This window comes from Manacus vitellinus, unplaced genomic scaffold (assembly GCF_001715985.3).
Source record: "Manacus vitellinus isolate BGI_N305 unplaced genomic scaffold, ASM171598v3 scaffold_15_pilon, whole genome shotgun sequence".
NCBI lineage: Eukaryota > Metazoa > Chordata > Aves > Passeriformes > Pipridae > Manacus > Manacus vitellinus.
Window position 1 is genome coordinate 5,619,974 of NW_021939122.1, and position 24,685 is coordinate 5,644,658.

Genomic DNA, 24,685 nt, shown 5'->3' on the forward strand with positions numbered 1-24,685 from the left:
GGGGACTCAGGGAGGGAAGCGGAGCGTGGTCGGCCGGGTCGGTTCATGGCTCCGGCTTAGCAGCGGAACCGGCCCGTGGGGCCAGGTGGGAGGCAGAGGGTCAGTGCTGCAGCCCGAGCCTACCTGTAGCTTCTGCTACGCTTCCCTCAACCATCCGTGCACACACCCGCAGCACTGGTTTGGCTTGCCAGTGCTAGTCGGTAACTTTGCAAAAACCTGCATAAAAGGGTGTACGGTGAGCTAAACCAAAGAACCGATCCAGGACAGATACAACACCAATGTTCAAAAGTCTGACAAGGTCTTTCTCCCTGGTGCTACTCTCATCCGGACTTTTTTTCTTCTCCTAATCTGTTGTGCAACCTTTCAAGTATATAAACCATCTCTTGCTGATGTAACCGGCATATCCTATCTTGTTTCCCATAAACAAGGCTTTCCCAGGGGTGACCAGCCTTAGAGTTCAGCATTGTGTCCAAGCTAAACAACCCTTCCTTCTCCTCACCACTTTTATTTTACTTATACAGGAAAAAACTACTGCAACTTGTTGAGCTTTCAGTAATAGCAAGAGGCAGAGACAAAAGGACAATTCCCATTTCTTTAAATATGGCTTTTGTAGATCCAGTTTCTTAAAAGGACGACCATCTCTCTCCCTGCAAAGTCTTACTACTGCTGCAGTGGTGGTCCTATTGGTTATCACCCTCTCAGTCCTAGGAGGAAAGAAGTGCAGATAGTGGGAAAGGGGTGACTGATGTGATACATCTATGTTCACACAAAATTCAAGGAACTACCAATGGATGTCTTTGTGGACAGATCTCTCTCCTTGCTCTTTTAGCCTCGTGAGCACCTTGGCTTTTCCCAGTGTCACAGTAAATTTTTAGCTCTCCAACAAACACTGCCATGTCAGAAGATAGAAGTGAAGTAAATGATTAGACTAACTTGTGTTAGTCTAACTGTTGTGTTCAATTTCTGGAAGAGGTATGTAGTAATTCCTCTCTTTATTGCTGTAGTTTTCTGGAAAGGAATGTTTATATCTGCAAGGGCCCTTGGCTGAAAGGCATACGTTATGCCCAGCTGCAGAACTTAGGGAATGTAGGGTTTCCAAACTCCTAACATGTAATGTCAAGGTAAGAACTTTAACCTTTTTCTATTTTCAAAATGAGTAAAGGGATCCAGACTTGGTCTCCATTAGTTACAGCAAGGGAAGCAGCCCCTTGATAAAACAGCTGTGCTGCTGTGACTAGTAAGTGAATTAATATTAATAGTTATACCCACATTGGTATATTTCCTACTTTGTAGGACAGGGAGAACAGTTCCTTCCCTTTGCTGTTTACATGTTCCTGCTTTCAGGTGTCCCATCGTGAGCTACTGAGACAGCTTATCTACTTGAACCAGAATGCTTTATAACTTTATGATAATAAGCAGATAGCATATTTAATTTTCCATAATGTACCAATTTGTACCATGTTTTTTCTTACTTTGGCGTATCCCAGATCTTTCCTCATGGAAGAGTTCATTCCTTCTGTACTTCAGCATAAATGGTGCCTGCAGACAAATTCAAATTTCTCTTCCTATTTGTAGTTGTAAAATATCTTGATACTGTGTGACTGAAACCTGATAAGCAGCATGTATAATTGTTATTTTAATCACATTGGTATTTCGGAAACAAACTTGTGCCAGGAAACAGGATGCATGTGGCTGGCCTCATTTTTATAAGCACAGCCATTTTTCTTCCCGTGGTTCTTCACAGAGATTTGTTAATAGGGTTGCTCTGCTGGCTTTGTGGGGAGGTAAGCATGTTATGACTGAAGAAGAGGAGCTTGGGTCTCTTTAGCTTAAGGAAGTGGTAGCAGTTTCCATTTGTAGTCCCTGCTGTGTTGGAAAAGACAGTGACCATCGCAGATGGACTTTGGTTTTTCTTCATTAGATGCTCTTTCAGCAAGCATAACTTACTTCAAGAACATACATGTCTTGGTCTTAAAGGTTAGTTCTAAATCTGTGGGTTTCCGTGCCTTTGGAGACTACTGGATGTCTTCCAGTGCGGATGTCCATCCTTTTGGAAACTTGGCACATGTAAGGATTGGTGTGGTGTGCGTGAACTTGCTTTTCCAAGACACTTTCTGGAGAAATCTTTGCTTACGTCTTCTTCCTTGCTTGTTTCTGTGTTCTTTGTCTCAACAGATGGGAACTGCTCAAAACAACAGTGACCTCAAACATCTCCATGCAGTGGAGCTTGACCTGTGTAACAAAGACATGATGGCAGACACATTTGATCACAGCATTATTTCTGTTGGAGAAGAGGAAGGAGCAGGCAATTTCCAACGTTCTCTCCCAACGCAAGAGTCCCTCCGATCTCCTCGGGGCTCTGTCGTGAGTTTCCATAACATCCAGTACTCCATTAAGCAGTCCAGTGGATTCCTTTGTAAACGGAAAACTGTGGAAAAGAAGATCCTTCATAATGTTTAGTAAGTTCTTGCTTAAATGAGATGCTAGAGGGTAGGAATTAATCTGCTGCTGTGAATCAGTGACCTCATGTCACCTTCCAGATCCAGCTGGTACAGAAATGACTACCCTCCTGCCAGTCAGCAGCTCAAATGAGCACTTTGTGATTTGCTTTTAGGCAAAATAGCCGGGATATAGCTGGAACAGTTTCAGTTATTGATTTGAGCAAATTAGGACCAAACTTGTGTGAACTCTTCTGCCAGAAGATCTGAGGGTTCCCCTAACTGTTGTTCAAGCCACAGCCAGAGGAAATGAGCAGCAGAGAGCTCAAGAACTATTTCAGCAGGGAAGACACTTAACATCTGTCTTTTGTAGATTGTTTTTTATGTCCAGCTTTGATTATGTTCTGACGGGCAGTCAGGGGCAGAAAGGAAAAATGCACATTGATTTCAGATTTAAAGAGAAGTTTTTAATACTCCTTTCAACAGCATTTTGAAAAGCTCTATTAAAAGCTGCATATGGACAGTCCTTCATTTGTAAATAACTCTTTCTTTCTTCCAGTGGCATTATGAAGCCAGGCTTGAATGCTATCCTGGGGCCAACGGGGAGTGGAAAATCTTCGTGAGTACCTTCATCTGCTCCTTTAAGTGGACAGTCAGCTGTTCAAAGGGTATTTGGGATTCTGCGGGTTAAGGAAGATGTGAGGGATCTGCAGGCTCAGACCTTTGCTTGCCTCTGAGAAATCTGGTGATGCAGTTGACCTCCTGCCCCTCTATCAGCTTTGTTCTTGCCCTGCAGCAGTGCCACAGCCCTCATCTGCTCCAATTGGTCCATACTACTGCAGTCACCTTTGGTGGTGGCCTGAATTTACATACTAGGTGGAGCTGGGGTGACTGGAGCTTAGATGTAGGCACTGTCCTTACTGGTAATGGGATGGGGATGGGGTGCAAGCTCATGGGCATGATAGATGTCATCCCCTGTGAACTCGCTGCAGCAAGACTTCCTTGAAGCTGCTAGGCCAGACCCCTCTCTGACAACTAACAGGATTATGTTGTAATACAATACTAGAATCTATAGGATGCTCTGGATCCTCACCCCAACTTGACTGTGGCCTGCTGATGGGGGTGCCCATACGCTTGAGGTTTTTAGATGAAAGCACAGAGAAATACCGTGCAGACTGTCTCCAACTAATGGTGTTAGTGCTGTTTTCTCTCCTGTATAACCATGGCAAAAGAGCTCTTTGTCACTCTCTGCCTTTGAAAATGTCATACACTGGTAAATATGGCCAGGGTTCGCACAGGTGTTTTTGTGGTGACCCTTGATCTTCCTTTCTAAGATGCTGGTTACTCAGGATGCTTTCAAGAGCAGTGCTTCATCAGGGCAGTTTACTTAGCTAGCAGACAGGCTGGCCTCTGCACTGGCAGTAAGGAGAATGCAGTGATACGTTAAAAGAAATTACTTTCTAGAATTAATCTTAACTCCCGTCTTGTTTATACCAATTTGGATTAATTTCCTTGAGATCAAAGGCATTAGTTCTGTGCTCCCCTGGCTGGAGAGCAGCCTGCAGTGACTCGGCGGGGCGCTTTTGTCTCTGTGCATTTGAGGTTAGCTGTAAATACACAGACTGAGTTTATGTCTGTAGGGGGTTCACTGTTGTGAATTGTGAGTGTCTGTATACTGCCATACTGCTGTGGCACACAGTGTGCTGGAAAATCCTGTATGTATCCCAGGCTTTCTGTACAAAGAGCTAAAGCCCCCAGAGTAGAGGAAGCCCCTTTCTGTGTCCTGGTTTGCGGCATGCTGTGAGCAGGCTGTAACTGCAGTCCTGACTGGTGGTACTTATCCAGTCAAAGGTAAAAGCAGCTGCTATTGCAAAACCTAATGCCTGGTGTTTGTCTGAAGTCTCCTAGATGTGCTGGCTGCCAGAAAGGACCCAGCAGGCCTGTCTGGAGAAGTGCTTATAGATGGCATTCCGCAACCTCCAAATTTCAAGTGCATCTCGGGATATGTTGTACAGGTGAGTAACCACATTCAGTAAGGGCTGGGAGCCCTTGGGATGGAAGACCAGGTAAAAGGAGCAAAGCATGAACTGCTAGGTTAGGTAGTTTTTAGTGGTCCCCACAGAGTCTCATTTGATAACTCTGATGTTACATATTTATTATTTTTTCTGGGATATGGAAGACAAGAAGATCAAACTGTTACTCCGACCTAGTCAAGCACATAGATGTTTGTCTTCCCAAAGCCACATAGGCTACTGCCCAAACCACTGGGTTACTGTGGCTTGTTCTTTGGGCTCTGTCCTGAAGTACTAGCAAAGACTTAAATGAAACAGTGAGGAAAAAACCCATGACACCCCAAATCTCTTGTTGTTAAACTCAGAATCGTTTCTATCTGGCAGAAGTACCTTCAAACTATCAGACAATAATTCTAGGAAATAAGTAGATCCCTGCTGTTCTTCCTCTGATTCTAGCTGGCTGTGACAGAGCTTCATTCCTCGCAGAGACAGGAAAAGCCTTCTGAATCTGCGGAATTGGGTGGAGGCCTGAACCAATAATAGACCCTCAAAGCCCTGGGGGGCCTGGGGAGAAGGGGATTCTTGGCAGCCATATGAGCATCCAAATCTGGAAACCGTCCAGGGTTCTGACTGCAGGCAGATGTGAAATAGGCAGCTGAAAGCTGCCAGCTGAGGGGTTCTGGGAGAATGCATGTGATGAGACTGGTGCTGAATCTTGATTCTGCAGGTCAAGGATCCCCAGATCCTAGTGAATGGCCAGGAAGTTTCTTGCAAGCAATCCCAGTTTGAGAAATTTGTCTCTCAAATGTCCAAAGCAACCAATCATAAGCTTAAAATGATAGGCAACTTGATGAGACATTAAATGGTCTCTCCCCTTCCACCCTGCACAGTACTTAGATCAATAAAGATGACCCATACAAACAACACTTAAATCCTAAATACATCCATCATTATAGGATCAGTTTTATGCAGATAAGCATATAGACATGCTAAGTCATGTGTTATCTCTATAAAACTGCTGGTAGCCTCTCCATTCATGCCTCGAGAGTGAAGGTGTCATGCCATGGTTTGTTATGTTTGGTATTTAGGTAGCTTAAATTCACAGTTAGTTTCCAGTGTGATGACCCAACAGTTGTATTGGTGGATCTGAGGGTGGGGAATGGGAGGCTAGGGTCAAAGACTGGGGGGCTGTGGGATGATAGGGAATGCCTAAACCAGCTTTGGCAGCAAAACAGCACGTTCTGTCTTCCTCTGTTAACTCCAGTGCAAAACATGGTTGGCTGACACATCATTTGTGCTATTGATCAACTATATCTGATGTGAGAAGAGTCCCAAAGCAGGCAAGAATCTGCTGCCCTGCAGCTTCAGGGATGTGTGTTCCAAAGGGCACTAAATTTGAAAAGTGCCTGATTTAACAGGCATGTTTTTCAGCAGCTGCCCAACCCTTCTCTCATGGTAGTATGCAGAATTGGCACAAATATCAAAGTAGGGATGATGGAGAATCATGGAGCTCTGGATGGACCTGATGACAACTCTGTTTGACTCATGGTTGTTGCAGGTTGGTGTAAGCTGCCCAGATGTCTGTCAACTGGATAGATTTGATTCTCAGTCAAAGTGAATATGACTGTTGAAGCTTTTGTAAAGGGGTAGCCCTTAGAATACAGTCTTGAGTCCAAGAGTTATAGGTTATTTGAGACATGAAAAATTTAGGAGTATCTTGGTGCAATATTTTTGTTTCTCTGAGAAGCTGTTGCCAGCAAGGACCTGAGGAAAACTCGTTGGCAGCTAAACTTGGCAGGTGCTTTGGACCACAAGATACAGCTTGTAATTGGCAACAGAGCTGACCTGGGTGACTCCCTGAATGTCGCTACCTCGAACACTGAGCACTAGCAATGTCTTTTGGCTTCAGCTGGACTGACAGAAATGTAACTCTTTACAAAATCAGCTACCTGCACTGCCTCGCTTTGGCCAGTAAGAAAAATGCATGTGCTGTACAGAGTGGTACTGTCTGCACTTGAACTCCTGAGCCCGAAAGCAGGCTTAGGTGGTGCTTGGTGGAAGCTGTGAGGCCTGCAGAGCTGCATTCCCCCTTGACTGCTACTGAGTGACCTTGAATTTCATGTCATGTAAATTTTGAAGCAGTTGTCTCTCAGTCCGGTTTCCTCTGTGGTCCTCAAACAGAGACTGCCACTACTGGCACTTTGATGTCCACTCAGGTAGCTGAGGAGTCTTTCCAATTGTCTCTTTTTACTGCTTTCAGGATGATGTTGTCATGGGCACAATGACGGTGAGGGAGAACCTGCAATTCTCTGCTGCCCTGCGACTCCCCAGCTCTATCAGCATTAAAGAGAAGGAGGAGCGAGTCACCCAGATAATCAGTGAGCTGGGATTAAGCAAAGTGGCCGATGCCAAGGTGAGCAGTGAGAGTACCTTTCTCAGAAATCATACTACCTCTGGCAACTGAACTGCATGTCTCTGGGCAGTATGGTGTATGTAGTGCAGCCACATGAAGCTAAACAGGAACCTGAGTAAACCATACTGCATGAAAGAAATTAGTCTCCAGCTCAGGAGGGAGCTTGGAAAGAAGTCTGTGTATTTGCTACTAAAAGGGGAAGATTTTGGACCATGTCCAGCATGTTGTATAAATTCATAGCGGAAAAAGTCGCTTAGTCATTGTACCTTGGAAAGCTGCTCAGTCGCTTCCTGGCTTTGTGGGACTAGATAGGGAAATTGTTTTTACAGTGCTGAAAGCGGTGAGGGATAGAAAACTGGTCTGTGGTGGAGAATTTCTGTGCAGAGCTTGTTCCTCCCAGCAGCATTTTTACTCTTACTTTATTTTCGCTTTACTTACCCCACTCATACTTTAGTAGCAGGCAAGCTACCAACAAAAGGCATCCCTGAACACCAATGCCTCCTGACTGCTGTGGTCTCATTCTGTCTCTTTCTTATCAGTGTCATCCTTGTCCCTTGAAGTCATAAGGCACCTGGTACCTCTGAAAATCAGGCTCAGCTTACTGCTGCACAGCCCCTCACACTGAGTCAAAGCCATCATCTGCTCCTGGCCCTAGAATTCATTAATGGGACTCTGAAAATGAAAAGGACTGCTGGGTGCAGAGAGCCCTCAACTCCAGAGCATGCACTGACTAGGTCTTGTTGAAAATATCTGATTTCTTCTGCTTGTAGGTAGGAACCGAATTGATCCGGGGAGTGTCTGGAGGGGAACGGAAGAGAACCAACATTGGGATGGAGCTCATCACAGAGCCACCAGTCCTTTTTCTGGATGAACCAACAACAGGCCTTGATGCCAGCACAGCAAATGCAGTCCTCATCCTTTTGAAGAAGTAAGAGTCAGTTCTTCAGGGCTCTGTTGCAATTTTGTTGTCAAGTCATTAGTAAAAAAATGAATGTTCTTATGAGTATCTGTAGCGCTTTAAAAAAAAAAAAAGAAAAGCTAGACAAATAGATGCAGAAGTGGTACTAAATTATTTGGGTTGTGTCCAAGGCCTTTTAAAGTTTATGGGAATCTTTCCGCAGCAAGCCTTGGATTAGAGCCCAAAAAGCAGATGTAGCTTGGACAGCTTCCCTTTGTCACAAAGAGGGGTGGACTGGGAGGTCAGGACTTGTAATCATAATTTCTTGGCCTTCCATCTGAGTCTATTACAAAGGCTTTTCCCCCCTCTGGTGACAGCTTTGAACTCAGGTAAGACTTCACCTGCAGATTTACCTTCAGTGTTTACTTTCATCTCCTGTGTTTTGGAGATGAACTGTTTTCTGACAGGTAGAACAAAGTTATGTTCAAGGAGGACCAAAAAGGCTTATTTAAGGACAATGACTTCCTAATCCTCCTCCTGGGTTTGTAGCATGTTGTCTGGTTTTGCTTGCTGGGGACATCTTGTTCTGCTGTTTGTCTTTGCTTGTCAAGGGTACTTGTTGGGCATCAGTGCTAAAGCACTTGAAAGAGTGTCTGACAAACCTCCAGGAAAACTTGTTTTGAATTTTCTTGAGAGTAAATCTTCAACAGAAAAGCTAAGAGAAATCTCAGCTGGCCAGACTTACACAGCCTGCTATGTAAAGCCTGGTACTGCCACTGAGTGCAGTAGGACTGTTCCAGTTAGTCAAGTTGGCATCTGGTACAGAAAACATGTAAGGAGGGTTTATACACAGCTGTGCTCTCAGGCTTTGCTACCTACAGACAACATCATACTTTGTCTACCTGGACTGCAGTGATGGTCTCTTGTAATGATGGGTCCTGCAGGCAGCATCTGACACAGTGACAGAGAAGGGGAACTACAGTTTTTCTGGGTCAAGACCCTAAGAAGTTGACAAGTATTTTTCTTAGATTTGGATGCTTGTTTTTTGCTTGGGTTAACATGGCCTTTCTGAAATTAAAAGTGTGGTGTATTTGAGAGATGTTTTATTTCTATTTCAGGCTCTCAAGAAGAGGTAGAACCATCATATTTTCTATCCATCAGCCCCGCTATTCCATATTCAAACTGTTTGACAGTCTGACACTGCTGGCTTCAGGAAAAGTGCTGTACCATGGTCCTGCGAAGCAGGCCCTGGAATACTTTAGTTCTATTGGTAAGTCTTCCATGCCAAGAGCAAAGGCAACTGGCTAATGAGTTTAATCTGTGTGTAGATTTTTACCCTAGCATGGGACAACAGTCCTGTGCTGTTTTATCACTAGGATGCCAGAGACTGTACACATGCAGTGTGGGTAGTGTTATGTTAGAACAGCAAAAACATGGAATGATAAAAACAAAAATTTTCAGACAACAAATTTTCTCCTGCCTTTGTTTTGTCTGGCATCAGGGCAAAAACCAAGAATCACTTGGACATGTAGAAGAATGATGTCCAACAGACGAGATGATGCCTTTAGTTCTACCAGGCCCTGGTGGCAGATCTGGTGGGTTTTGAACCACAGCCTGCAATTCGGCAGTAGTCTGTACAGATTGATCCAAAACTATGCTCTAGGCTGAATGCAGGTGGGCGACCAAGAGGACAAAATTATGGTGTATCCTAAGATGGGTTAGTAGTTGCAGTGTTGAGTGGCTGCCCTCTCTCCAAGTAAGCAGAGTGAGGGTTTCTGACTATAATGAACAAAGAATGTGAGTTTCCAATCCAGTCTAGATGTGTGGACACATTAAATTGTAAGCTTTCCCTGGCTTTAAGGGAGATGCTTTAACCAATGTCACTGCTTCTACTCCTCCTCTTAGTAGCCCACTTCACTTCCTTTCTCTCAGGCAAGTTATAGAATAAGCATCTCTGGTTTTTTTATTTTTTTTTTCTTTCCTCCTCGTCCCATAGATAGAACCATATAAGAAGCTGCTCTTGGACAGCCCTTCCTTGTGACCAAAGAAACACCAGAAAGAGTTGAGCCTCCAAAAGAAGTATCTGAGGCTGTAGAGCAGATGCCCAGGAACCTCTACTGAGGAACTGTGTGTCTTACAGATTGGGATGTGGCTGAGCAGCGCTGGGAAGGAGGCAAGAGTTGTCCATACTGTCCATAGAGTTGAGCTGTGTAGGAGCAAGTTACAGATTTCTCCTCACCTGAAATCAGTGGACAATAAGCAACTTTGAAGCTCTCTTTAGATAGCTCAGATTCACCATCTCCTAAATCCTGTCAATTCTACTGACATAAGCTAGTGCTTATGAAAAGCAGTGAATTTTTCTTGTGACAGGGTTATGGAAAAGTGATACAGTATTAGACCTGACCTTCTAAGCTGTGCTCTGTGCAATACAGACATGTTGCATGTGTGTTTGGTTTGGGTTTTTTTAAGGATATGAATGTGAACCCTTCAACAATCCAGCTGACTTCTTCCTTGATGTAATTAATGGCGATTCAACTGCTGTGGCAGCAAGCAAGGAAGATCACAGACCTGTGGACACAGGAAAAGGTAAATTGTGAAGGAGAAACCCACTGTTAGCTGGTGTAGAAGGGAAGTTGTATGTGGGAATGGCAAGCTTTTGTTCTGTAGGTTTCCTCCAGTCTAAGGGCACTTCATTATCTTTTTATTTTTCCTACTAATAGGTATACTTTGCTTCAGGCTTCTTTAAAGAGCTCAGAAACTTTTAAAAGGGATTTTTTTTTCCTTCGGTAATATAGGAGAGCAGTGATAAATATCAGAAATTTAAAAAACCTATGTGGGAAAGACTGGACAAACTAGAACTGCTTAGTCTCAAGAGATATGTGACAGAAGTTTTCAGTCACATAAGAGGCTGCTGCAGAGAAGACAGGGTAGATATGCTAAGGAGTGATGTATTTACAGGAGAGTGAAAAAGACTGCAACTAGATTAGAGAACAAACTCTAATATAGTGAGCAGACTGTTTGGAAATATTTGTTTGGGGACGCTGTGGCACATCTATGACTGAAAGTTTATAAGGGAATAGTAATAGTAATAGTGCTTTTTGAGGACGGGGAAGTGAATGAGAGCAAATGTTGATGTCCCGCAAATTCAGTGAAACAAAGGTTTTCTGGTGCCTCATTCTAAAAATAAGACCATTTTTATGCCACAAAACTAGGTTCAATTAAAACTAGGAAAACTCTCTCACTCAAGCTAGCCTCTTAAACTCAGAGCTAAGGCTTGAACAATTCAAATTCTCTGGCATTTCTGCTTTTTTTGTTCAGCCTCCAGAGTTTCTGAGCATGTTGATGGGCCATGTCTGAAAGTTGGGTTCATGAGAAATCACAAGCCATATCTTGTTTTTCTCACTCAGAGGTGAGCAGTGAAAATGGAGTGGCAGAAGATAACGTGGACAGCAGTGTGGTAGATGTGCTGCACCAGAAATATCTCAGCTCCAGCCTATATCAGAGCACAAAGGAAGCACTGAGGAAAGTGGAGCTTGGACGAGGAAGCAAGCAGAGAGTATCCAGGCAGGAGCATGAGATTACCTATGCAAATGGATTCCTCACCCAGCTGTATTGGGTGTCCAAACGTTCCCTGAAAAATCTCATCAGGAACCCACAGGCATCTGTTGCACAGGTAGGTAACAACAGCTAAAAGCCTCAGACTCTTTCTGCTGTCAGTCCCACAATCTGCAATTTGTAGGACAGAATTTGTTTTCAAAGGCAGATAGGAAAACAAGAGAGTCCTGTGCCACTGTCACATAAGTAGAGTAAAATGCTCAGCTACCTTTGTGGCCTTTGGAAGAAAATCTCCATTTTTGTTTAGCACAAGGACTACTTCACTGAAGACTGGGGAGAGGGGAGAAGTACTCAGTTCTCTGGTTTATATGGAGAGCTTCCAGGGTGAGGTTAATTTTGTGCCTCACTGGGTTATTCTATGAATGTGCTGCTACTAACCTCTCCTAGCCAAAGGAGATCAGAGGAAGTAGAAAATTGAAGAGGATAAAATCTGAAAAATTGTCATAAGAGATTTTAATTGTGTGTGTCATAGGTATACATTGCCTCAAAACAGCAAGGCTTTAGGCAGGTGTGAATCTTAAACCCTGCATATGACTTAGTAATGTCAGTTCCTATTTACTTATCTGAAGGGCTCCCTTTTTCCTTTCTTCTCTCCACTTGTAGATTGCAGTGACTGTAATCCTAGCCTTGGTTGTGGGTGCTATCTTTTTTGGTGTAAAATTGGACCGAAGTGGTATTCAGAACCGGTAAGTTGAAAAGCCACAGCTTTACTTATTTTACTATCTGTAGCAGACAGCTTTGAGAGGCAGGGAAGGCCTTGGGATCCACTTGGAACACAAAGGAGGGTTAGGTTCACAAGCCTCTGTGCACTGCAGCATGGAATTGCCAGAGGTCCTAAAGGGACCACAGTTCTGTCAGGCTTGCACATATGTACAAAGGGGATGAGAAAGACAAGATAAAGGATACATCTAAGATCTACAATAGCAAAATTAAACATCTCCATTCTGTGAACAGAGACAGAAAAGCACTGACTAGGTGGTATGATGATGTCTGAGGCTGACAATGTTTGACCTAGGCTGTTGTCTCACTTTTCAACTGTTCTGTTTTGCCTTCTAGGGTTGGATCCTTGTTTTTCGTCACCACAAACCAGTGTTTTTCCAGTGTCTCTGCAATTGAGCTATTCATCAGAGACAAGAAACTATTTGTGTAAGTAGGAGGGCACTTGGACTGTTTCATACCCTGGAATGAGGTGGAGGGAATATCTTACACCCTAAACAAAATTATTTCCACCAAAGACTTGACTGCTCCCTTGCAACATCAGATTGTAATAGTAATGCTAAATTAATCTGTAGAGCAGGGAGCTGAAATGCTGAGAGCTGGGGGAAGGAGGAAATGCTTTTGCTTGCTTGCTGTGTAACAGTTTTCTGCAAAGTACTTTTCCTACCCACTTTTTGGTAACAGCTGGTTTTGAAATCTGTGTGTGAATCCTGCATACCATGAACCCTGCCTGCCCTCTTGCTCATGGGGTTGAAAGGCTGTCTTGCAATGGTCCTGAAGTGGCGAGACTGTGCAAAGATGATGGGAGAGTTCTTGGAAAAGCTTAGCAACTGATGCTCAGATAAAGGGGGGCTACTGGATGGCTTACAAGACTTCCCTAATAATCAAATGCATGTCTCTATTTAGAGAGGTGTGCTTGATTATGACATTGTTATTGTATTTATTATACATAATTATTTTATAAATAATTATTTTCATAATTATTTATAGTTATATTTAATTATGTATTTATAATATTATGTATAATGATATATATGTTTATGTGTTTGTATATGTGTATATGTATGTAAGTGCATGTATATATAATATACACACATGTATATCTACATATATATTGAAAATGTACTTTGGAGAAGCCTCCAGCTCATGCAATGGAAGGGTAAGAAACAGATCCTGTGCAGCAAAGAAGAAACTGGAGATTTATGCCTGGAATGCACATATCCACCACAGGTTGCTCAGAGCAGCTTAATATTGCCCCTAAGAGCTGCTCAGTAGTGAAACTGCCCCATGCTGCCATTTCTTGCCAGTCTGCCCTGCTTGCCAGTGCAGCTTACCAGTTGTGTCAGTGGGGATTTAGGCACCTCACCAGTTAAAGCATCTTTTCACAAGCTCAATTAAGCAGCAAAACAATCGTAATGCTGTATGATTGCCCTGTGAACTGGGGGTGAGTTGATGTCCTAAAGGTGTTTTCCCATTGCTGGGTATCATTCCTTCTCTGGAAGCATCGGTATGAATTAGCAGTGGATGAAGTGTTCCTCCAGTTTAATAGCTGTCTAATACTTCCTCATGCTCTTGTGTTAAGGATCATTCTCTTTGAAAACAGATTTAGGAACTTTTTTCCAATATTACTTAGCAATCGCACAGCCTTTCATTCACATTCCTTGGAGGGCTGTCAGTTTGACTGCAAGGTCTGTGAGACAGATCAGCCCTTACTTTACAGAGTGGAAAGTGATAGCACAGAGCAACTTTCACATAGAGAAGGAGTCAGTGGTAGAAAGAGCAGAAACTGAATCAGGATAAACCACACACACATGGTGAGCCTGCTTCCTAGATAACTTCTAAACCTGTACAACTCCCCTCCTTCCTGTCCTCACAGCCATCAGTACACCAGTGGATATTACCGTGTGTCTGCCTACTTCCTGGCCTTGATGATAGGAGATCTGCTGCCCATGAGAACTGCTCCAGCCATCATATTCTCATGCATCAGTTACTGGATGATTGGTAAAAATTGATGCTTTCTTGAACCTGTCATCTTCCAACATATCTGATTTCTGACTTAGCCAGAGCTTAATTCCTATATCTGTAACATGAAACTACTCAAACCTTCAGCCTATTGTAGTGCTTGGCATCATAACTTTGGAGGACTCTGGGGCAGGGGCAGAGACACCAGCAATCTAAGACAGGGACCTGCCTGACAACATCTTTTGGTAATGCTCTTTGGGCCTTTAGAGCATGCACAGTTCCTACCAGCTTCAAACTTGGCCTTCCTGCTTTGCCTGTCTTGTATAGGAGTCCAAGGTACCTCTCTGGGAATCATAATGTGGTTGTGTACTGGACTTTGACCTTTCTGGTTTTTGACAGGATACCAAGCTGTTGCAGGACGGTTCTTTTTCTTCATGCTGACCCTGGTACTGGTGTCCTACACTGCCACAGCCATGTCTCTGGCTATCAGTGCTGGGATGGATGTCGTGGCTGTGGCCAATCTGCTCATCACGATTTGCTTTGTCCTGATGCTTGTGAGTATATAAGGGTGTGTGTGCTCCTTTGGTGGAAAGGAGGAAAGAGCTGAGGCCAACTGAGTGGACTGCATTGAGCCAGCCATAGGCAGGCTAAAAATCTGTAGTCCAGTGGGATGTCAGTCCCATGCCTGTGATTTTATTGTCACTATAGTCAAAGATGTTCTCTTGCCACCTTGTAATCTGAGGGTCAGATCATTGCTGAGGTGCAATTCAGTAGGTGTGATACCACCAGAGCTTTCCAAACAGTGTGCCCCCTAAAAAAGTGTTGTTTTTTTCCTTAAATTATCCTTACAAAAGTTGATTTTAAAAAAATCTTGTATTTCCAGTATTAGAAATCTAAGTGATCAACTAGACCATTTAAAAGGAAAAAAATCCTGAAATAAACTAGATCTGTTGATTTTTTTTTTTTGCATTAATTTTTACTGCCCAGTGGGATTAGCAGGAGCAAACACTCTCTTTAATTCAGTATTGCCCTTGGGTTCAAGAAATTACTTCAATACTCTTCCTCAAGGACTTTTAAGGAAGAGAGCAAGAGAGAGAAAAGGGAGTTTTGGCTACTCACAGATGAGAGCTGTGAATTCTTTTTCAAAGAGGTAATGGTGGTGGTGACGCTATCAAGTTAGATATTCCTTGTCTGGTGGTTCTTGGTAACTATCTGTGTGCGTACTCTGAGCCACCACACATCCCTTATTCTTTGATTTGCAATTTAATCTGCTTTTGCAATAAGCCAAGTAATAGTGTACTGCTTCAAATGCCTGCTGTGGGTGAGAAGTGTGCATGTGTAGTGAAGGGCAGCTGATGTACATTCAGTTAAGTCACGGTATATAAGGAGTAGCATATGCATGCCTTGAAAGACAGCGGGGTAAGTGCAAGATCACTTGTGATGAAGTAGAGGCTGAAGTGTCGTGCTTAGCTATGACATCCAGTTGTGCTAAGAAGTAAAAGCAAATCTTGTTTCAGGCAGGAGAGAGCATGGATAAAAGATGTAGGCCAGAGGAGAAAATTGAAACAGTAATAGCCCTTAAGGCTCCCCATTTTTTGGTTCTTGTTTCTCCACTTTCTCATCTCGCAGTCATCCTTCTTTAGCCTCTGGCTAGCTCTACCATAGCACACAGTCCTCCCGAGTAAGAAACTGTGAGCACGTGTGCTTCTTAGCTCACATGTGGATGAAGAAAACCTTTCTGACCTCTTTGCAAGGAGTTCAGCTGAAGTACTTGGCTCTGCTGTTGGCCCAGCTGGCTGGGAGTGCTGCGAGGCTCCAACCTCATGCCTGTAGGCACAGGCATGACAGCAGTAGCAGGTCCATCAACCCCAGTGCGCCTCTGCTGGGCAACTGCAGCATCTGTGCAGGAGTGTGCAGTGACTCATCAGTCTCTTCTGTTCTATTTCAGATCTTCTCAGGCCTCTTAGTGAACCTCCCTTCAGTAATGGGTTGGCTGAACTGGCTCAAGTACTTCAGTATCCCCCGATATGGCCTCACTGTGAGTAGAAAGTAGCATTGGTCCCCTGTGAGTAATGTAGCCACACTGTTACTTTCTGGAGAGGTTTTGAGTATAAATGAAGTTCTCTTAAAAGTCAGATTGGTTTGATTCCTTGCACGAACATGGTAAAAAAAGAACAAACCAGCCAACTCCAAAAAGGAAGCAAAAGTTAATCTCTGTGTGAGAGATGGAAGTCTCAAGAGACTGAACAAATATTTGTGTTACAGTTAGTGCTGCATGGACAGCAGCAGAGTGAGCTGTCGAGTGAGGCACTAATTCCTAGCCTGAATTGTTGATCCCTATGGTTTAGAATGAAGTCAAATATTGTACAACCTCTCTGGAGACTGCTATTTGGGTGGCCACTCAGAGGTCAATGACTGTTCAGCTGGTTAAAGGATTTACCATAATGTCTGAGTGTCTCAGTCTTCATTGTGGCTTCCTCTGAAGTAAAATTTGACTTGCTGCCATTTCTGAATAATAAGGAGTGTGATACCAGAAATCTAAGGGTGCAGCTGCTTGAAACAGAGTAATTTGACATAGTAGGTCACTCACTGATCACAGGTGGGACTATTTGGGAGGAATAGTGTCCTACCTTGGAGTAAAAATGAATGAAATGAATGCTCAAACTGGTACAGGGTGGGAGATGTGTGAGACTTCCCTGGTTGGGTATCACTGAGATATTTTATCGGTGTTACTGAATGTGGAAGTGTCCTCTGAGATTGCAGTGAGTCCAGGATGCCAGTGCAAGGGAGCCCTTCACCACTTGCCTTGACTGACTGTGCCATGTCTTCAGTGTGTTGGTGCTGGGGTGTCTTCATGCAGCCACACCATTCTCTGGATCAGTCGGTTGACCCAGGTGAAAGTGGATGAACAGAATCTTGTAGCTGGCAAGACAGAAACCCATGGCTAAGTAACTTTGAAGCCAAAGACTCGGATACCAACCATCCTGCATGTGGAACTTGGCAGTTCCTCAGAAAGGCAGTTATTAAGAGTTTGAAAATAAAAAGTAACGTAAACATACGATTCCAAGAATGGTGATACATGTCTTCTAATAATCAAGTTCCTTTGAGGTGTTTCAGTTTTAATACTCAAATCACTGACTTTGCAAAAATCTGGTATCTGCCTCTTCTCCTAGGCTCTTCAGGTGAATGAGTACAGGGATCTCTACTTCTGTGGTGAGAAGAGTCCAAATGCTACAGTGTTTGTGGGAGATGCAGGCAGTTGTCCCCCCAATATTTCAGAAGAAATGTAAGTAGCTCGTGGTGGTTCTGGGCCTGAATTGTGATGGTTTACTTTAAGAGAAGCCTGACTGTTTCAAAATTTTGTACCATGCACGGAATAACCACTCACAAGCCAGTCTCAATAATATGTCCCAAAATAATGTATTTTAGGATTATACAGTAAAACTCCACAATTACCCAAGAGTGAAGTAGGGATGAAACTTTATTCATAAAAATAGGCAGATGAGCTGAATTAAGTTTTGTATTTGATAATCTAGCCCTGACTTACCAGTTTTCTTAAACAAACTGAAGTTCACTTAACAACTGAAACGCAATGTATGGACAGCTACAGAGTTGCTGGAAAGCACTAGACCTGTGATCAGAAACATGCCTCCCCCACAGAGCTTGTTTGTAAATATTAACCTCCCTGCAGATGCAGCACAAGGCTGAGGTATCTATCTTTCAGTGCTTTATTTTGCCCTATTTGAAATACTCTTGAGTATCGATACTTTAAGTTGTGGCAATGCAAGTATTTCATGACATGTGCTAGAGGGCTGGCAAACTGAGGGTTTTGCAGGGAACAGTGCTAAAGCACTGTTTCCACAGCTCTTAGACCCCAAACCCCTGCTATGGACCTCAACCTGCTTTTGTACTTACCACGGTTTAAGATGGTTCTGAGATTTCCTTATAAATTGCCAGCTATCTGTAAACAACAATTAGGTTACTATTGAAAAATGATGAGAACCAGAGATCTAGATTTGTCCCTTAAGCTTTTTTTGGTGATGGGTCATGGGTTATTTGTGTCACCTGTTTTGCAGAGTTGAGGGTGGAAGGATCTTTGTGGAACAGGAATAAAAGTAGTTACTTGAAGACTTGCACCACAGTAATACTAAGTTGCACCCCATGCTTTTCTTCAGGTGTTCTGGTGAAGCATACCTGTGCAGCCAGGGAATCGCACCGACCAGCTGGGCAATGTGGGAAAACATAGTGGCTCTCTTCTGCATGACTGTTATCTTCCTTATCATTGCCTATGCAAAACTCCGGTTTATGAGAAAGTTCACATAGAATCCTGTGTTGCTTTGGTCTGCAGCTTCTCAGGTCTTAAAACCACAAAGCCTGTTAGGGGCCCACTGGAGATTGCCAGAATATTTCAGCTGAGTTTACTGGACTTCAGATGGGAACCCTGTCCTCCTGTTTCTGGAGTATGATCTCCTTAGGATTGTATGATTGTGGTTTTTAAGAAGACATGCATTAATGTACGCTGCGTAAGTGATTTTTTCTAAGACAATATAACTCTCCTAATTCCTTAGGTATATATGAAACTATATATTGTAAAGCATTATTATTCTGTGGCCAGCTTATACTGGAAATATTCCTTTGAACATGTGAGCTTCTCCATCATGAAAGATATAAGGTGATGGTGGCATTTATGCATTGCTAGTGCCTGTCACATCTGAGGAGAGCTAGAGACCATTCCCAGTGTTTTGGAGAATGCATTTGAATTTGAAGTGAGTATGGGGTATGAGCTGTCCTTACCAAGCAAGAATATTTTTACTTTTGGTAGCTTCTCAGTGGAAGCTACTTGCAGAAACAACTTTTGCTTCATTAAAAACTAAACAGCAGTGGTGTAACACATCTCATCTAAGAAGAGTGAGAAATATATACTGCTGTACTGTAAAAAACCCCCAAATCACACCAAACAACTTTCCCCCCTATGACCAACAGCAAAAAATATATTTACTACTTAAAAGGAGAGGAAATTACCTTTTTCTTTATTTTTTTTAATAAAAATTTGTATACTTAGCACTGGCAGAGTTTTTTAACAACAGACAATGCTTAGCTGCACAATCTATATATATAGTGCCACTTACACTGTGGAACTGAAGAAAAATACATAGACATTGCTGTGGCAAACTACAGCGACATATACCGCAGTACCCACAGGACAAACTGTAGCGTGCCAGCAGCTGTCTCCTCACCATCATCAGCAACAGCAGAAATGCTATTAAGTTGCATTAAGACCCACAGATGCAAGTGGACCAGCAAACGCCAAAGGAAGATATTCTCAAACACAGGACTAGAGAGTTCGCCTGTGAGGGCCGGGCTGGAAGCAGCCCCTGGAACCGGCCTGCGGTGTGAAAGAGCTGCTGTGCCCTGCAGTGATCGGTGCGGTCGTGGTGCTAGAGGGACGATCGCACCGGCGGCGCAGCCTCGTCGAGCACGAGCCACGCCCTCTCTGGTGAAAAGTAAACTCGTGCCACCTTTTACTCCCCGGTGTTTGTCTCTCCCCTGCTGCCGGGGCGAGGGCTGCGTGTTCTCGCCCGTTCCCGCAGCTGTCACCCCCCTCAGCCGCCTCCGCCGGCAGCTCACGGAGGCGGAGCGGGCTGGTCCCGCCCGGCGAGGGGCGGTGCCGGGCCTGGCGCGCCGGAGGCAGGCGGGCGCGGGGCGGCGGGAGGGGGCTCTGAGCCCATGGCGGCCGGGCGGGCGGAGGGGGCCGTCCGAGGCCGGGCGCGCAGCCCGCCAAGCGTAAGGGCCGGGGCCGGGGTTCCGGGGCCGGGCGCGCCCGGGGCCCGCGGTGCGGGGCAGGCGGCCGAGCAGGTCGAGGCGCTGGGAGGGCCCGGGGCCTTGAGTGTGCCGGCAGGGCCGGCCGGGCGGCTGCTGCTGCTGCTGCCCCAGCCCCGGGGCACACGCCCGCGTCCTCCCCCGCCGCCTGACTTCCCTGCTCCGGCCGCGGGCCTCGGGCAGCCTTCGTGTGCCAGCCGGCAAACGCTGCCGAGGAGGGAAAGAGCGGCCTGTGGGTCTGGGGAAGAGCTGCCAGAGCGCTCCTGGGAAGGGCAGAACGAGGTTGTGGTAGAAACGGGTTTGGAGAAGAAGAGCGGCGATTGCCGCTTTCCGCAGGCGGGGATCTGCCGTAACCCCCGTGAGGCGGACTGGGGGGTCTGTGCTGCTGTTCCGGGTCAGTGACTGGAAATAAACATCAGCACCGTACTCAAAGTCACTCTGAAGTTCTTCCCAAATTCCCTTCCTGTCGTCTAAGCACAGGAGGGGGCTGATATTTGCCAGTGCGGTCAGGCCGGGTGCCTATCTCTTGAATGCTCCCTAGAGTATTGTTTCGGAATAATTTTGGTATGGTATCAGCTGCTTCAAGGAATCTGCCAAGGTTTGTTACCCTTTAGCGTAAAGTAGACAACTTATATGGGAAGTAGATGTAGGCAATTTAAAGGAAAAAAACATGGGACCATCTTTCAAGTGTGTTCCTGCACCTGCTATAGCTTTGCCTTAACCCTGTAATGTCTGTACCCCGAGTAGAGGATCCTGCTGTTGAAACCGCGGAGGAAGCAAAGGAACCAGCGGAGGCAGACATCAATGAACTCTGTAAAGACATGTTCAGCAAAATGGCCACTTACTTAACAGGTGAACTGACAGGTAAGACACTGCAATACTGACCTACAAGTAAGTTCTTGTTTCTTTTCACTTTCTTTCGAAGAAATCTGTTGTGTAGTTTGTCTAAACTAATTTAGATCACATCTAGTAAGACTGGCAATTCAAGTCTGGCATGTTGCTAGGCTACTAACAACACTGAGATTAGTCTTATTAATTTAATAAAGTCCTGGAATAGCACAAATATTTTTCAAAATAATTCAATATGGTATCAACAACTTAAAAATAATTCTTTTTAGTTTTGCATAAGTTTGTATATGGAAAAGTGAACAAACAAAAGCGGTCTAGGTTAAGAAAGACTAGAAGGGAAGCAGAACAGAATGGAGCATTTGCAGTTATTTTGTTTCTGAGAGCAAGGATCATGCAGATGTTTTTCCAATATATTGATGCTTTAGAATAAACTGCTGTGCAAAATTAACTGGAGCAAAGTAAACTGCTCACCAGCTTAGTGCATTCCATAGGCTCTAATTCTGAAAGCACTCCACAGCACCACTAATTCACACAGACTTGAAGGATATATGGTACAGATGACCAGTCTGAATTTGTGCTATCAGTTTTGTAAGCATAAGTGTCTAACTTGCAGAGTAAGACTAGAAATGTGAGGAATTAGTAAATTTTTCTCTCTCTCAAAAAAAAACCAAAACAAGTGAATTCATCAGCTTAGTTGATTTTTGCAGTTCACAAAAGGTCATTCTCATTTTGTAACGTGTTATACCTGGATTGCCATCCAAACTGTACTCTACATTTTTCTCTTGGTTTGAAATCTCTTGTCCTCTCGAAGAGTCTGCACATGATTCAAACCACATCAGCCTTTAATTAAAATAAACTGTATTCTTTTTTAAGCCACCAGTGAGGACTACAAACTCTTGGAAAACATGAATAAGCTGACTAGCTTGAAGTACCTAGAAATGAAAGATATTGCTATAAACATCAGTAGAAATCTTAAGGATTTGAATCAAAAATGTAAGTACACCAAATATGGTAGGGGTATAACGAATGGTGCACTTGTTTGGGAAATGAAGCATCTTAAGAGTCAGAAGGTTCACATTCCATTAGGTGCTGAAGGAAAGAAAACTCTCTGAAATAGATATGCTGCTATACAATGCTAATCTTGTCTATTACCTTTATATACATGTATAGACCATGTAGACTAGCATAAGAGAAAATACATCTGAAATTATGTCCTGGTTTACCCCAAATTTTGGATCTGATAGGAATAGCACTTCTTTTGATTCTTATTCTTGATTCTCTGTGTTAGAGTATAGCCAGTACTCTTAAACAATTTGTGCTTTCCTGGAATATGGCTGCCAGTGTCACCGCTTAATTTTGGGGCAGGGGAAGGAAGGAGCTTTTAAATTGTTCTGTCTGAGGAATGTAATGAGAAATTCTTGTGTTTCAAGTGTGAACTGTTATTTGGAAGTGCATTACTGAGAACTGACAATTTTCCTGCTTTTTTAAGATGCTGATCTTCAGCCATATCTGGAACAAATAAACCTAATTGAGGAGCAGGTTGCAGCCCTGGAGCAGGCAGCGTATAAATTGGATGCGTATTCCAAAAAACTTGGTAACTATTGTTCTCTACTCTTATGACTTAGCAGCATAGTGACTTGCAAGGGGGTTTAAAAAGAAAGAAAGTCAACTGTTTAAGAAGTCTGAGCTGCAGAGTTGCATTTGGGAAAAGATTAATCTAACAAGTTATATTACAGTGGACTAGTACTGGTGTTATTAAACTACAGCTTATTAGGGAGGCTCGATTTCTCTTTTACAATATGCACAGACCCAAATTTTAAAGACCTGTGTTTAATCCTGCAAATAGAGGAATTCATAGAGGCACCCAGGTTCTCTTGGATTAAATTATTATTAGTTGTCTGACTTAAGCACTATGTGCTTAAAAAAAAATATTGTACAATTATATTTGCCTAAATGCATTAGTAATAAAGGATCCTGAATGATCCAGTAAATGAACTTGAATTTTAAGATGTGTAGCAGCTTACAGATGCAAAGCTCTTTCCTACCCTGTACTAAAATATTGTTCTTTTTCCTTCTGCAGAAGCCAAGTACAAAAAACTGGAGAAACGATGAAGTTAAACAGTCTTTATGTTGGAGTTGGACAATGAATCAAACTGGTTTCAGGTTTTGCACAACAGCAGTTCTGTATGTTGCCAAGGATTTGGTTGCAGCTAACATCAAGACTGGGAACTTCTTCTAGCTATTGAATACAGTAGGCTGTATTCAGGCTTAAGGCTGAATAATATTTTCCTCTTCTCAGGAGGTTCTGTTGCAAAGTTGTTTTGCAGTGACAAGTAGAAGCCTGTCCCTAACCCATGCTGATACTGGCTATGTGTGTGTTAGTCCTGTTTTTCACATGAAATAGTCTGTCTAAGAAAATTCCTCTGTAACCTATAAAAGACATTTTCCCTCAATAGCAGTAGGACCAAAACTTCACTTTTTCCTTCATTGTGCTCTGTGTTGAGAAGATACTTTGGCCTTTGGACTTACGAGAGGGGTATTGAAAACCCTTAATTTTGGTATCCCCCGTTATCTGTTTGACATAGGGAGACTAATTACTATAAATTTACAATAAAACAACTTGCTGCATTTGTTTCTCTGGAATCCTAAGTTCCTGTTGGAAAGATTATGTAAGCTGTTTCTGTATTTTTTTCGAAGGACAGACTTTTTCCAGCTCCTGAAGATGGTAGAAGAGAACATGTTTTAAACTCTGCCTCAAGTATTGTTGCAATTGCATTCTTTGACTGCCTGGACCTCAGGTGAAATTGCAAGATACATTGCTCTATCACGTGCTCAGTTAACTTAGCAGCTCCTTTCTCTACTTCAGCAGTGAATCGTGATCCTGGTAGTGTTTGAAGTGGCATGGCCAGCACAAAAAGTTGCATCTCTACCAGATTAACAATTTCCAAATTGCTAATTTGGCAGAGCCCTGCCTACTGAACAGGCATGCCTCCTACACTGAGGACTTTTTCCATACCTGTCGACCGTAAGTACTTCAAGCTGGCTTTTGAGTGAGTTGCACAAGAGAATAGTACAAGTGCTGATATGTAGGAAAGAAATACAGTCTGTTTAGAAGAATGTCTAGTGACATGCCAGTGTGGTACACATCCTCATTGTGTTGGGCAGTGTACAGCACTGCAATTAGTCAGGACAGACACTTTTCCCTAGTGCTATTTAAAAACAGTGAAGCAGATGATCCTGGAGTGCCTTCACCATCACTTTAAATATCCTGGGTTTAAAATAGAAGCAGCATTTCTGTGCTCGCGGTGTTTCCCTGGCAGGACTGCAGGGGGACAGAAGGGGACGCTGTGTCAGCAGGGAAAACTCAAGAGGCATCAGCTGCGAGGAAGTGGAAACCTTTGGGTGGTGGGTGTGGGGGTGTGTGTGTGTCTGTGTGTGTCTGTGTGTGTGTGTCTCAGTTGAGGGGGGCTGTATATCCCACAGCACACAAGCATTGGGAATTACAGTTACAACTCATGTCAGAAAACATCCCTGGTGTATTTGTGTGCCAAACAGAAGATCCGTTTAGAAAGGTGAGTCCCGGAACCAAAGTTCCTCAGTGTTAATCAGTAATCCAATAGAGAGCTTCATCCTCAGGATAAAGCAGTGCTAGTGAACCTCAGAATGTTCTATGTTGTACAAAACTACTTTCAACTTTTAGGTTGAAAGTTTCAACCTTTTAACAGTCATGTATAGTTTAACATGCTACTGTGTAGGGTTATCAAGAGAGCACTGACATCCCAAGTGGTCAAAAATACATCTGAAATGGCAGCTGGGAGAATCCCTAACTTGACAGCTGTGGATAAAACCACTGTTTTCACAACTTTCCCTTTTAAATGAAGTTTCTGTATGGGAATTCACAAATGTCTCAACATCCTTCCCTGCAGCCTATAAGAGCTGTGTAACATATATGTGCACACGA

The 24,685-nt window shown here is 43.6% G+C and overlaps 2 protein-coding genes across 7 annotated transcripts in view; both read left to right on the forward strand.

Moving 5' to 3' along the window:
* LOC103767398 (ATP-binding cassette sub-family G member 2-like) overlaps positions 1 to 19,063 on the forward strand; it is a 24,453-nt gene extending 5,390 nt beyond the window's left edge. For 3 of the 5 annotated variants that reach the window (XM_018069107.1, XM_018069108.1, XM_018069103.1), the window contains exons 2-16: positions 2,176 to 2,459; positions 2,998 to 3,057; positions 4,339 to 4,453; positions 6,711 to 6,863; positions 7,634 to 7,791; positions 8,880 to 9,031; positions 10,231 to 10,347; positions 11,169 to 11,434; positions 11,980 to 12,062; positions 12,433 to 12,522; positions 13,970 to 14,094; positions 14,455 to 14,609; positions 16,004 to 16,093; positions 17,229 to 17,341; positions 18,231 to 19,063. In XM_018069107.1, the coding sequence (XP_017924596.1) occupies positions 2,176 to 2,459; positions 2,998 to 3,057; positions 4,339 to 4,453; positions 6,711 to 6,863; positions 7,634 to 7,791; positions 8,880 to 9,031; positions 10,231 to 10,347; positions 11,169 to 11,434; positions 11,980 to 12,062; positions 12,433 to 12,522; positions 13,970 to 14,094; positions 14,455 to 14,609; positions 16,004 to 16,093; positions 17,229 to 17,341; positions 18,231 to 18,378 (2,109 nt within the window). In that variant the 3' untranslated portion in view covers positions 18,379 to 19,063. Of the gene's footprint in view, positions 1 to 2,007; positions 2,068 to 2,175; positions 2,460 to 2,997; positions 3,058 to 4,338; positions 4,454 to 6,710; positions 6,864 to 7,633; positions 7,792 to 8,879; positions 9,032 to 10,230; positions 10,348 to 11,168; positions 11,435 to 11,979; positions 12,063 to 12,432; positions 12,523 to 13,969; positions 14,095 to 14,454; positions 14,610 to 16,003; positions 16,094 to 16,886; positions 17,070 to 17,228; positions 17,342 to 18,230 lie in introns of those variants that run through there. The other 2 variants (XM_018069104.1, XM_018069109.2) reach the window with 2 other exon arrangements.
* Positions 19,064 to 19,540: 477 nt separating this feature from the next.
* On the forward strand, positions 19,541 to 23,367 carry BLOC1S2 (biogenesis of lysosomal organelles complex 1 subunit 2). 2 transcript variants are annotated; one of them, XM_018069111.2, is made up of 5 exons: positions 19,541 to 19,559; positions 20,623 to 20,739; positions 21,598 to 21,717; positions 22,214 to 22,318; positions 22,805 to 23,367. In XM_018069111.2, exons 2-5 carry the CDS (start codon positions 20,697 to 20,699, stop codon positions 22,834 to 22,836), a joined length of 300 nt encoding a protein of 99 aa, XP_017924600.1. In that variant the 5' UTR covers positions 19,541 to 19,559; positions 20,623 to 20,696; the 3' UTR covers positions 22,837 to 23,367. The 2 variants fall into 2 exon arrangements, with proteins under 2 accessions (XP_017924600.1, XP_017924599.1); XM_018069110.2 differs by lacking the exon at positions 19,541 to 19,559 and adding an exon at positions 20,155 to 20,473.
* Positions 23,368 to 24,685: the final 1,318 nt, after the last annotated feature.